The sequence below is a fragment of the Pezoporus wallicus genome, unplaced genomic scaffold, assembly GCF_028554395.1.
Source record: "Pezoporus wallicus isolate ANWC-B61680 ecotype Strahan unplaced genomic scaffold, APGP_CSIRO_Pwel_v1 contig_6732, whole genome shotgun sequence".
NCBI classification, from domain to species: Eukaryota; Metazoa; Chordata; class Aves; order Psittaciformes; family Psittacidae; genus Pezoporus; species Pezoporus wallicus.
Window position 1 is genome coordinate 3561777 of NW_026638638.1, and position 14594 is coordinate 3576370.

The 14594-nt window shown below is 34.6% G+C and overlaps 1 protein-coding gene across 1 annotated transcript; it reads right to left on the reverse strand.

Moving 5' to 3' along the window:
- Positions 1-463: 463 nt before the first annotated feature.
- Positions 464-9199, reverse strand: PJVK (pejvakin). The gene is made up of 6 exons (XM_057411786.1): positions 8514-9199; positions 6711-6906; positions 5107-5248; positions 4265-4382; positions 2362-2466; positions 464-951 (listed from the first exon to the last, which is right to left on the reverse strand). Exons 1-6 carry the CDS (start codon positions 8722-8724, stop codon positions 650-652), a joined length of 1074 nt encoding a protein of 357 aa, XP_057267769.1. The 5' UTR covers positions 8725-9199; the 3' UTR covers positions 464-649.
- Positions 9200-14594: the final 5395 nt, after the last annotated feature.

The following is a 14594-nucleotide window of genomic DNA, read 5'->3' on the forward strand; positions in this document are numbered from 1 at the left end:
AGCTTCCAAAATACATCGATGAGCAATTTTTTCTGAACACGTAATAAAGTCAAGAGCAGCTGTGATCCAAAATCCAAAGAAATTCAGACAGTGGACTATGTGGTATTTTTTCGTAATCTAAACAAACTGTTGACATATGGTAATGCCATCCTAATGTCAAACCCCTATCCCTAGTTTTAGTTGTTCCCTTTTTCAAATGAAACATTAGACTGAGCTAAGTTTTAGCATGTTTTTAATCTGATACCTCAGTTAAACATTCATGAGGACACTAAATTATTAACAAATACTTTCATTATATGCCAGGGTAGACAAAGGCAAGATTTTGGAGTGTAACAACAAGTTTGTGTAAACAACTTAAAGTTCTAGCATATATTTTGACATTATGAAAATACAATCTAAAAGTGCATTTTTCATTATCATGGTAATGAAAAGAGAAGGTTCTAGAAAGAAAAGCTATGTCAGGGAATGCATTATTTTCAAATAAAAGATCATGGACTGGAAAGCAAAAATTTCAAGATAATAGTGTAATAAAATGTTTTGCACTTTCACTATTTTGCATTTCAAAAATTTGAGTCATATTTACTAATTCTGAAAAGTGTGTGGCACAGTTATGCCCATGTCTGTAACAAAAGGCACTTACCTAGTTCAGCTACTTTACTCTCTTATGCCAGAGGTCAAAACAGGGCACAGCATGCAGTCGTACATACTTTTGTCCATTAAAAGAACACTCAAGGCACCCATAGACTGTCTCCCTTTTAGAACTTCCCATTCCACAAAGGACACAGGGACCTTTTGGGATGTTGTTATTAAGTAAATTAATTCGGATGTGAGACCCTTCTCTGAGATAGCTTGTAGAGAGATCAGTCATGCTTGCAGCTTTTTCATAATAATCTGTAAAAAGGTCCTCCAAGTAAGCTTCAGAATTAGCAATGGTAGCCACTACTCTTTTATCTGAAAAAGAACACACACACACACACAAAAAGCAGTGATTTGTTGTTACATTATGAACCATTTACAAAGCAACCTGTCAATCTAGTTATGAAAATAACAGCTGATTCATGAAACTATTCTAAACACACCGTGTTGTAGATTACTTCCCATCAGAAGCCCTGGGTGATGATTTTTTTGTAATTTTTACTTCACAAAAGACACTGAGAAAAGCCATACATTTTTGTGTGCCCTACATATTTTTAGAAACACACCTAAAAGGTAGGCATGAGGCGAGCTTTTGAAGAATTTGGTGCCAAATCAAATCACAGCTGCGTACTTCCCTGTTTAAACATTTTTATTTTTGCATTTCTAGTTTTATTTTCTAAAACCTGCAAATTCCTTTCTCTTCCCCTAGCACTTATAAAAAAAAAAAAAAAACAAACAACAAAACACACACACAAAAAAAAAACCAAACAATACTTAACAGGTTTAGAAAATTTGAAGGACTCCAAGTTGACCTCCTAGCAGATTTCTGAGCATCCAAACACCCCAGGAAGAAATTACGTTTGGAACAGCTTACCTTTTCCCTCTTTCTTCAGGGACTCCTTAGTTTCTATTGAATGACAAACTTTTAGACTGCTACAGCTACTGAGATGTAACACACTCACTGAAGATTTATCCCCTTAGCATGAACCGGAGCAGCACTGGAGGCTCGGTCCATAAAAGCCCTTTGATCAAAACCAGGATACAATGGAGCAAGGACAGACCAGCCTTTAGAAGAACGTGTTTACTACTCAACATTCATCTTCACACTCAGATTTGCAGATTTTCAAAATACTTAGGCTACAAAGTGTTAAAAGTATATGATCTTGTTCTGAAGAAAATATATGTATACACAGTTTTGTTGGATGTTGTGCTCATATCAGAATGAGAAATAGCAACTATGATGGTATCTTGCCTATGTCCTTGCCATGTGAACATACAGCCTAAAGAGTATGTTCAAAAATTTAAATTAATATTGTTTGATTTTTAAACTTTTAAAGATTTTTGAAGTTTGCCCTTAAATATTATTTATAGATTATAACTTGTATTGCATAACACTAGCTGTAAATGGCAAGCATATGAAATAGGCTTAATGTTAACTGTAGTTAATTGTATAATTACTCCACACCAGTTTACCATCAGCCATAAATTTTTAGGATCTTTAGAGTTTTAATGAAGAGCAACACCATAAATTTGTTATTTGTGAGTCAGATTCTCAAAAACAAATTTTAAAAACTTTGCAATTATTTCAATACCCGAGAAATTGAGGTACATTTTCCATCAAAGTTTTCTTCTTTAAGCATTCATCTTGCACACAAATTACAGAAACAAAAATGCACTCTTCATGCATTAGCTAAGACATTTGGATATAAATATCAAAAGTCATACTTCTATGAAACAGATTACTCTTTAACCTCCTTAATTTGGTCAGTGAAGATGATCCAGATTTCTCTTTTTCAAATCCTCCTTTTGAAATTGGAGTCACACAGAGCTCTGTAAAAATTAAAATTGTTTTTATAAAAACAAAATACAAAAGCAGTAATTGCACAGTAGTTTAATACGCTTTCTAATGTAAAAAGCTAACAGTGATTAAATTCAGCTTTGCTACTGTTTTTAATGGCTAGTACCACTTTTTAATACAAGTCTACACACAGTAATACCCCATAAAATCAAGTGACACAGATTCAGTGGGAATGATAAAATATTGGTGGCTTTCAGCACACATCCTCAGAGTTTGGTTGGTTTATACACAATTTAAGGCCGTGTTAAGAGACTAAGTCAATATCTTGTAACTGGAAGCCCTGCTTCTGAAGGAGAAACATTTCTATGATCTCATTTGAAACTAATAATGAAAAATAAGAAGCAATGCTGTGAGCTCTTTAGTGATCTCTTCTAACACTGAATCAACTATTAAAACTTTATTTTTTTTAATAAAAACAAGTATCACCTACATTTCTATCCATAACTTGAAAGAAAACATTTAAAGTAAAATATAACAATAATCAGTTACAAGTAACTGAAAAAAAAACCATGTTTTAAACATTATCAATTGAGAATTCTCTTCAATTTGCAAATAGAAATATCAATTTCATTGACTATTTCACTAATAATGATTTTAGGGAAAAAAAAAACCACTGTGCATGTACCTGCTATTGCATAAAGGTAAAATAAAATTAAAACACTTCCAAACCTTAAATTAATGTTAAGCATTCTACTTAAATGAATATAAAGAACCACCATACAAAATTATCTCCTTTACTTTTAATCTAGTAATTATGCCTGGTTTGGAATACATTTAAATTTTTCACAGAAGGGAAGGTATTTCACAGTTCAGTAAAAGGGTGCTTTGCAATGCAGAGTACCTGTTTTATCCTGTGTATGCCAAATGGTACAGAGCTATTTTCAACTTTTAGAACATAGTGCTATATAGATCTGCAGAGACAGAGATTAATACCCTAATCAGGTCTCTTATCTTGCTATTTACAGAAAGCCATAATGTTATAGCTAAGCAATTCCTGAAACAATTCCCACTGAGTGAATCTACAGAGGTTTCTGTATTTAAACACATGTGAAAGCGGTGGTTAAAACTTCATTTAACATCACTCTGCTCAGTGGGGAGTTTTGCATTTGATATTATTAAGCACTAGATGAAATCCTAAATTGACTTTCTGGTTTATTCCTAACAACTTTGGTAATATCAATAATGGTATAAATTACACTTTAATAAGTGCAAATTATGTAAATACATAAGCACTATCCTTTCCCCAAAAGGAGAAAAACTTACAGGAGCTATGCAATGTTTTTATTAGTTTCCAGTAACTGTGATTTATAAAAATCTTCAGATATCCATATGCAGGATATCCATATGCAGTAATGATTTATCAGACTGAAATTAAAGCCCTAACAGAAAAAACTGTTAGCTTAATTTTCAAGTTCTCCACATTTTCTTCTTTAATTGGGTCTTTTTTCTTTACTATTTTATGCAAAACTGATCAGATGGCCTCATAAGCCTGTTCCTTACAGACTAGAAACATAAGGAAGAAATTTTTTGTTCAATGCAGCTGCAAGATTCACAAAGAAATAACAAAATCATACTTAACTTTTAAAAAATGCTTCCATGCACCTGCCTTGATTATCTTTTCAATAATTGTTTCCTATAAAGAAAGACTACTTATGTGCATAAAATTAAAACATACCTTTGTAAGGGATCAGGGCTTATGTATATCAACTATTTTAAAACCTCAGATCATTATAAATAATAGCAATAATGACAGTAACTCACATCACTTACCAAAATTACCATCCAAATGAATATAAAGTTCAAATACACTAAAAGCAATAGTTGTATGTGCAGGAAAAACAATGGCTTTGTCCCGCCCTTTACAATTCTGATCTTCAATAAAGTGAAACTATAATTTAGAAAAGCATCAAAAGAAATTAAGTTACAAACTGAAGTGAAAAAAAAAAACAAACAACACAAAATAGTATCTTAACTGTATATATTAAGAATTATAATGCCAGGAGTAACCTTTGAAATTGAACATCAAATTCCACAACTAAAGAATTTTCTATCAACAACTTTGCATTTTAATAAAGTTAGATACAGAGGTAGAAGCTTAACTTGCATCACTCATTAAAAATTATATGAATTATTTAGAAATACTAGTAATGGGCAAACCTCGGAAGATATGTAGGTTCAATTACTGAAACACAGTGAAGAGAGGTAGAGGGAGGAAGGACATAAAACAGGGAGTAAGATGCCAATCCTTGAAGTAATAACAACCTGAAGTTCTAACGTGTTATAAAAGACAAAATATAAAAATGAAAGATAGGTTATACAGTTGTTGGAGATTCAAACTAAGAAGCTGAAAAAAACTAAGTTTTTTGCTGAGGCTTCACCCAAAGCAATGGCTCATTGTCTAGCCATCCTTTCATGCATTTCCCATCCCTGAGTCACATAAGCAATACTAAACAAAATACCAACTTTTAATCAGTTTACATCAGTGCAATAATATTGATTTAGTTCAGTTTTTTTCTGAGCATATATTGGTAAAAACACAACCATATAATTTATAAAAATGAGCTTTATATGTCTGATCATTTAAGTTACAGAATTTTGTCAAACATATTTACCCTCATTGTCTCTCCACGCATTCCAGTATGGACAGTTAATGAGCATTGCCTTGTAGTTCTAATACTTTCCATGACCACGCACAGAATTTCCATCCTACTTTTCCTTGATTGATGGACTAGACAATGATCAAAGTTTATTTTTCTAAAATCAAGAGGGAGGCAGGAAGGAAATTCAGAGATTATTAGTAATAAAATAGAATTAGTAACTATAAAACAGTAAATAAATCAACGTAACTTCTGTCTCATAACAGTAAAACAACTGACTGAGGTCATCTCTGGAAACTTAATACTGGTTTTCAGTAAAAAATCCAAGGAAAGGCAGTAACTTAAAAATGTTAGAGAGGATATGTGGGACATCCTGGAAAATTCTAGGTCTGTCCATGTGACACTGTTCTTAGTGATAGGAAGGAACTGTCAATTGACTCTAATTAATAATTTTTTTTAAAGTGATATAATTAATGTCAGAAAGAATTTACAGAAAATAGATAGTAAAATCAACAGCTGTAATACTTTACTTTTGGGCTTCTATAAGGCTTACTTTTTTGATTAGAAGCCTAAATAATGCCTGTAGAAGCTGGCATCAATGGATTAAAAACTGGGTTAAACAATACATGTCAACTATAGCTGAAAACACTCTATCACTCATAAACATGGAACAATCTTGAAACAAGTGTTTGTAGGAGAATTCCTGCACGCATGAGCTCTTAGTCCTATAGCACTGAATATTTTTATCAGAAGACCAGGACTCTTCTGCTATCCTCAATTATTAATCATAATATTTGGAGGTTACAAATAAACATGGTAAAGGTAGGTACAGAACAAGAGTTAATGAATACAAAATTACATGCAACGCTTGGTAAATAACTACAGGAAAATTTGAAAATACCAAATGTCACATCACGCATAGTAAATTATTTACTGGGATGCAACACTGGGATTCACTGGGGTAACATTATGGCCAAGGAATAATCTTTGAAATACAAACTAGAGAACTACTCCTAGAATTAGTCACACCATATTTCTATGTGTTTGACATTTGCACTAGCGCTACAGTAACACCAAGTTCATTTTCAGTGTCCTTAGCTCAACAAGGATATTTGAAAAATGGAGACTGCATTTAGAGAACAGCAACAAAAGCTTATTTAAAATTCAAGTAGATAAAGAAAAGGCTGTGTAATAGCCTCACAAAACTTTAAGCACCTCCATTGGCAATAACGCATATAGCTCTCTAGTTCATCAGACAAAGGCAAAGAAATCTTATTTCTGAAACCTTAACTTGGGTAATGTTATTCAAAGTAAATTTCAAATTTTCAATAGTATAGAATATAGATAGGACCTTGGATGGACTCTTCCTCTCTGGATTTAATTTTTTCCTGGAAGATGCACTGTAATACAGACAAGAACTAATTCAGAAAAATTTTGCAGTCTGCATCGTACAGGCTGTGTGTCTAATCCCAGTGATCCAACCAGAGGCTCTTCAAAATATATTAGATGGTGACTGCTATTGACTGACTAGAAATAATCAAAACCTAACCATTTTAGAGGTTCAACCTTATTGTATGAAATACAATTACAGAACCAGAAAACAAAATACATAATATAACCTTGTAGTAAGTTCTTTAAGTAACGTTGGTACTTCAACCTCATGTTTGCTCACAATGCCAAATGAAGCTTTAAAGGCAACAGAATCTGATCCAGCAACATCAAAACCAACATCATTCATTATCTGATTTCCTCTTCTACCATTAAGTGAAACATCTGATTTGTCTTCATAGTTGAGCAATTGGTAAGACGAGACACCTGGGTAAAAGAAGAATACCACTGTGTGATGAGAAGTCTGAAAATGGTATTTTTTACACAAGAGAATAAAAGGTACTGTTCCTACATTGCTTAACCGTTTTGATGTGAAATTCTGTGCTCCTCATCGGTATTACTACTGATGACATTTACCTGATTGAGACAGGGGTGTGCCAGTAATATTAACTTTGACTTTTACCTCACATGTCCCAATGAGAATGACTTACTGCATGCTCCAAGTATGCCTGATGATTTCAGGGCCTATGCCAGTTTATTTTGAAAGCAACAGATTAATTCTGACTTACTTGAAAGTTTGCATCAGTTTAGTGTGCAATCAAAGGGTAGGTGCCAAAGCATTTCTATAATGCTTTTTTAATAACCTTGAAACCACTGAATATTAGAATGCATTGGTTGCCAAATTAAAACTCATAGAGCAGGTAGAACAGAGGGATTAGGCATTCAAATTCATTTGAGAGTCTGGTGTTTACTCTTCTTTTTTTTAGTCCTTTGAAACTCAGGATAAACTGGCATTATGAAGTCACCTACTATAAATTCTGTTTGTCTTTAATTTTAACAAAAAAAAAGTTTCATGTATTTTTCATAATTCTAAAAATATTGCAATTGCCTGTATTTGTCGCATAAAAAAGAAATTCAATTGCAAAGTTCTTATATTAAAGGACAATACATTCTGCACATGATATCTAACCTTTACAGAAAAGACTAGTAAGGTTTTGTGAGACTTTGTAATGAGATTTTACAACCTTTTTTGCAGACTTTTTAATAAGATTTTTCTCTCTCCAACTTTTTTCATTATGCTTGCATCCTGGAATCCCCCCTTTGTGAGGTCAACCAGTATTTCTGTCTTCTTCTGCTCATACTGGTTTGCCTTAGTAGTGTTTTTAGTTAATGCAACCAACACTTTTGTCAAAATGGACTTTTTTCAAAATAAATAAAGTAAGTAATATAAAGTAATGCCACTGTTTTCAGAAAACGTAGCATACAGACAAAAATTACTTTTCAAAGGAAGGTACAGGGAAGTATCAGCAGTATAGTTCAATTTTGCACCTCCTAATTCTTCTAGAATCACCTCAAAGATTTCTGATATTGCATTGAAAAGGTAATTTACACACAGTTAAGCTTTTACAATACACACAAAAGATTACAAATGGAAAAACATCTTATGGAAATCCAATTACTTCAGTCAGATAGCTGTTGTTAAATGCTTCTGTTGCTGCAGAGCCCAGCCCATCAGCAGAAACTACTAGCATGGAACAGCTGAAGAACTGAGGCCATTCTTACATGGTTAGAAGTGAGTATACAAAGAAACATTAACATTTAAAACGATCAACATACATCAACACATCAGGAATTTGTTGCCATTTGTGAACAAACACAAGGCTTAACTGAATTTGATTCATAATAGTTCAGAAAATATCAAGGCTTTTTAGTATAATTGCTTCATTTATTTATTACAAGACTGAGCAAGATAAGTTTATTACCCATTTATTAAACACCCATCATACTACCTGCACAGTTTAAACTATGTCTGCTGTTCTGTATTTACTAGAAAACATTCATTTTTCCACTTTGAAGAAAGATAGAAACCTTACCTGCAGAAATTTCTTTCTCCCCTTGCAGGATGTCTTTTAATGTGAAAGGTGTTGAAGCAAATTTAGATTTTTTTGAAAGCAAACATGTTCTTTTCTTAATCACAAGGCTCAGAGGTTGATATCTATCAGCCTCACTGAGACTGGGCACTGGAACTAGTCTTCCTCCATCACCAACCTGTTTAACGAAGTTTTTGGTTGCAGCAGCAAACATATTATGACATTAATAATGATAATAATAAAAAGCTCTGTATCAAGTGTAACTTCCAGACGTCAGGCCCATGTTCAGTTCTTTTTGCAATGTTCTTTCAAACAAATTAACCTGGTTTTTAAAAGAAAGCTGTCAAACTGTTTTTTTTAGATGGAGCTCTATTTTGCTTGGAAAGAATCAACAGCATCTTAGCTACCAAGTTTCTGTGGTGTTTTGCTCGAGACTTCTCTCAAAGACCTTCAGCTAAGCTCTCTAATTCTGTATGATGAATAATGCATTACCAGTGTAAACTGATAGGGAAATAGTTGCCTTTTTATTGGCAGGTTAATGTCACTGTTAAAAAACAAAATTTACATTGTTAGAAACAGCAGACAGTAACTTGTGCAACCCTCAGCTCCTTGTTAGGAGTTATTGATGTATTACTGTTTCTTGGGTCCTTCCTTCATCTGAATTGTAGTGTTTTACCAATAACTAACAAAGCAGCCCAGATGCAGTCCAGGAGACTGCCTGAATTATACATTCATGAAAGCTGGTAGGTCTGCTGAGATGGTATTGCCTTTCAGCGGCGGTTGCATGACCTACCTGTGAAAGCTCAGCTGGGAGTAAGTGGTGCGGTGGGCCAAAAACATATGATTAGAGATGACTGGGGTTAGGAGGACAACAGAAGTGGACTTTCATGATATTTTATTCTTCACCTATGGACTCAGCCGACTGTGAGATAGTTTTGAGACAGGACAGCTGCATGCGTTTGGCTCAGACTACTGAGAAATTCACTGAATTTTTAAAATTATGCTAAAATAATAAAAGCCAATTGCAGACAGAAGGGAGATTCTTGATACAGGATTAAGGAGCAGCTCAAGGATCCATGAGGGAAAGCACCAGTGTAAAAGGATATAAAATTGTAAAGCAAAAACTTAGTCACCAGACAGCATGGTGGAGGATCAGTGAGGGAACAGGAGCAGCTGAGCCATCCTCATGTAAACGATGACTTGATTTTCTTGCAAGAATGGTAAGTATACAACTACTAAATCTTATTGCACATCTTCTAGACTCCTTTTGCAGTTACAGTAGGTAAAACATCAGCCACAGGCTTGTAAATCTACACTTTAATATTATTATTCCTAGCTGCCAGGTAAAAACTTGTTTGGTTGGCTTTTTTTCCTAAAGTAGGGTTTTCATGTGAAAGGATTTTAATTAGTTTTTTTATAATATGATCACTTATTAAATACTTTCACATGTTTCATTTTAGCTTTTTCCAATATTTCCATAAATATTTTTAAATGTTCAGAGTATCAGGAAGTCAAATAAAAAGGCAAAAAAAGGAGCATTTTACCTCAGCTAAGATGCTTTCCAACCCTAACTATTCTATGACCTAAGAGGAAAAGAAAGCCCATCAGAGCTTTCTGCTTACTCTAGGGGGTGTTGAAAACTCAAAGCTGGTCATACATAGATTTTGAACTGAAATGATGTGAAATGATGCAATTCAGTCTGACTGTAATTCATATTTCACTGCAGTAAAAAAAAAAAAAGAACTGTATAAATTTACTCAATCAAAACACATTAACAGAACTTAAAAGGTTTTAAAGGGAAGGAAAAGCTAAGGAAATTCTTAAATTAAAATTGCCCATGCAGTCTTGATTTATATTTATCTTGTAGATGTCCTATAACTGTTTGACAGAATACTATTTTTTCTACACATTATCAAGCTTATCTGGCACCGTTTATTCAACATGTATTTGTATTTCTCTTGCTTAGTATGTGGTCATAGATCAGACTCAGTCTGATCCTAGCACTAATTTTGATAACAAATGGTTTCATCTGATACGTTTACATGGTACTCGTGTTTACTCTAACACCCTATAATCCACTATAAATGCTGCAGCAGCTTTTGTATCATCCTCATGCCACAGGTCAGAAAACAGGAGTGCAATTACGCTGACATTGCCATTTTCGGAAAACATTCACTAAAATTTTGTGCATCCAAGTGAAAAAAACTGATATTTCCCCCACCCCTCCAGCATGAGGCACTTCTGTACTTAGCACACAAGTGTCCTTATGAACTTTGAGCATTTCTGCAGCCCTGGCGTACTCTGACTTTGGGCAACCAATAAATGAAAAACATGCTATGCATATGTTATGCCCAAGTTAGAACTTCCATAAGAAAATCTTGCCTTGCCTCTACAAGTTCTGCAGATGAAAATCTTTGCTCCTATGTGGTTCATGCTACCTCAGGGGAATCCCAGGGACTGTAACCTTCCATACCCCTTAGCACAGGTCCATAGAACAATAGTAACAAGGCATCCCATCTGCCTTCACTATGCAGGATCCTCCATAGTCCTGATCTTAGCCCACCTTGATACATTACTGGATTAAGGTCAGACTTGAACCCTCACCACAACACAGACATCTTTTAAAAAAACAAACAGAAAAATATGATAAAAATCCCCCCCACCAGATTGCCTAATAACCATCTACGAGGTTCTTAAGTGAGCCCCTTGAACCATATACAAACTTGGTGGTCGCAGAGACAAAATTATTCCTCCAGTTTCCCCATCTTCTCGATCAAGAGAACACACTTTCTCTGTATTACCCCTTCTCTCTCTAATTATATATCCTCTGACCCTTGTAAATAAATAAATAAATCAAGACTTACTGGTAGAAGCCTCTGTTGCTGATTCATCTGTACAGCAGATTCATCCACAGCTGGAAGGTGGAATTCCGTGCAAGAAAAAAACATGAAGTAATGTATAGATATAATGCTCTACTTTCATGTTTGATTGTTTGGGGCTTTTTTTAATTGATTTTCCTGTCCCTATAACTATCTTAACTCTCTTCTGCTCCTACCTACTATGCTCATGCTCTGCTCTTCTTCCAAGTTGTCCATCCCCAGCAGACTGAAGGTGTTTGTAAATTTGTGTAAGGATATCACAAGTCTCCACATGGGCAGCAGTTTCAAGGTAGTTTATTTAGCTCTGTGCTCGGCAGTTTCTTTGCTATATCTTCACCAGGAGTGAATAGTAAAATAGTTTACTGCATAGAATCATAGAATCATAGAATAGTTAGGGTTGGAAAGGACCATAAGATCATCTAGTTCCAACCCCCCTGCCATGGGCAGGGAGACCTCACACTAAACCATGTCACCCAAGGCTCTGTCCAACCTGGCCTGCTGCATAGGCAAGATGAGTTCTCTTTTTTCAGAATTGGTCTTACCCATGGAATAGTAACAGAGCGATATATAGAAGAGAATTTTGATGCTTAAATACTGTATCTTTTCATTACATTGTATTGATAAGAACCTGGAGATTATTTAATAGTAAAACCTAGAGGACAGTCCTGCTTTCTGCATAACCTTTGAGGATGCAGAATGCTTCCTCATTGATTATTGATTAATTCCATAATTATTTTTGTTGCATTATTAGATAATTATACCTGCAGGAATGTTGGATATGTACAATGATGAGGTGTTTAAAGATGTATTTATAGGCTGACCTGAGGTGCGTGCAAGCTGGAGGCTTATCCAAGGAAATGAAAATGTGGAATTATCTCACTAATTTCAATCTAGAATAATCTGCAAATTATTTTGATATTTCTGTATTCCACATGAACTGATATAATTTTGTTTGTTGTCACTGTCAACCATACAATAACATTAACATACTTAAACAGTCAGTCGAGAGGAGAAAAGAATACTTGAATGTTAATTGACTAGATAAACCGATTTGGTGTTTCACTTGAAAGGGTTAAGATCACATGATCAGTAACAAATTATGCTGGCAGTTTGTTTAATATCTTCATATTGTACAAAAAGTTGCCAGACCACCTGACTTAAGTGCTTTTGAACTATATTACAGCTACCTACAGATCTGTACAAAAAGAATAAGCACAAGAATTTAACACCTAAAAACCAGGAAATAAAATGCTACTGAAAAAATAATAATAAAAAAATACTTGCTAAATTCCATAACTTTCCAGCAGATGGCATGAGTATGTCCCTAGAAAGCAAGAATCTGTTCACTATAGATCCCATTACATTTCAGGAGATAACAAAAGTAACAATTTAAAGGGACCAAATATGGTCCTTGTTAAATACATGCTTTATTTTTTCCCTACCTAAGTGGTTTTAACAGCACTTGGCTCACCCCTGCCTCCCCAAGGTGGAGTTTGTATAAGCCAAACAAGTTAGTTTAATACCATGACTTACATTGCTTCAGGGCTCCTGAAGACAGTGACACTGCCATGCTGAACTCCTGGTCTAGCAGGCTGCTGGGGTACTGGGGTCACTTGGCATATTGTTCACAGTGATTGCTGCTCACAAAGCATTATGGCATTTAGAGACCACTGTGGGAAGAAAGATAAGTTAAAGCAAGGTAAAAGTTTTCAGCAGACTTAGCTTCAGCAGAGATACTTCCATTGGATATCCTTATTACACAGTTCAAGTGCAATGAAAATTTAAAATCAGCTCACAAATACTATTTTAATTTTGCAGTACAGGGCTACAATATAAGTAGCTATGGCAATATTTAAATTTTTAAAATTTAAATATTTATATTTAAACTTTATTAAGCTCTCAATTTGGTAAAGCAGCAAAAAAGTGCTGTCACTTCTTGTGCATCTGAAACTTAATTTGTTCCTTATGGAAACCTCTCTGGGCAGCAGGGTAAGTGGACCGTATCAAAATTAGAGAACTCAGAAATTCAGAGAGGCAACCCATCAGAAGCCTATTCCTAAAATGTTTTCAGTTCCCCACATTTAAAGTATGTTTTACTTCTTGTGGAGACAGACGCTTTTGAATATTTCACTACTATCTGTAGTATCAGGAGAAAATTTTAATAAGAAGCTTCTAGGAGTCAGTATTTAAATGGATTTTTATGTTTTATTTATTTGGGACTTTTGCCTGTGAACAGTTTCTTCACCAATTAGAATGGATTTAAAAAAAATAAAAAGGTGAAGTAAACTGTTGTCGTTTTCCATACAGATATCTAAAATGTACCATTAGGGCTGTTTCAATTTATTTTCAAGGTCACCTTTAACAGCCCATTTGGAAGATAGATACACACACTCACTATGTTTCCTATATATTACTTTTCAGGTTTACAGCTGAAGTAAACTCTGTTGGAACCTCCTTCTATTCCCTGCCACATAACAGATTGTGCTAATACATATTCATAGTTCATGCCACAGGATACATAAAAGGGAGAGCTCCTGCCAGGAGGTGCTATATTATAGCATGACACTTGTCCAGCAATCAAAGTCCTAAAAGCTGTACTGTACTGTGAATGTTACATCAGTGAAGGATGGCAAGATGTGGAGCTCAACTGGCTTCCCTATGCCTTTTGGTTGACATCATTCCCCCCTTCACCTTTCTACAAGCAACATCTGTTGACTTGATGAAAAGGGGATGTTTTGCACAGTTGGCTCCTTTGTGCCATTTTGCTGCCTTCTCACTAGAGCCATGTTAACAATGAAAAGGAAACACAAAAGGGTTTAAGGAGCATATGTTCTGATGACAGCTTTATATGATCTTTCACAGACTTACCTTTCAGTTTTCAGACCTCTGTTCACATATGTGCACACTACTTAATCTGTGTTTCATGCGTCCATCTTTATAATACTGTCACTGGCCAAAGTGACATATATGACATATATGAAATATTATGAAATATCCCAGCCGTTTCTTGCTTTTAATCGTCCCAATATTATTGAAGCATTTTTAATGGGCAGATGGATGTGTTAGCTGTGAAGCGTTTAATAATAAGAAACGCAACAGTAGTACTCCAGGGAGAGATTTGCTGAGAAAGTGTCTTTGTATTTAACCTTACTACATATGAGAAGCAGACACATCTTTCTTCAAAAAGAACCGGTCATTCGTTACA

Bases quoted from the DNA above. Each gene is read 5' to 3' on its own strand.
- PJVK (XM_057411786.1), bottom strand. From the start codon at position 8,724: ATGTTTGCTGCTGCAACCAAAAACTTCGTTAAACAGGTTGGTGATGGA. The intron at 4,383-5,106 runs GTAAATATGTTT...TCTAAATTATAG, and splicing joins TGCGTGGAGAGACAATGAGG to TTTCACTTTATTGAAGATCA. The intron at 2,467-4,264 runs GTAAGTGATGTG...TAATTTTTACAG, and splicing joins TCATTTGGATGGTAATTTTG to AGCTCTGTGTGACTCCAATT.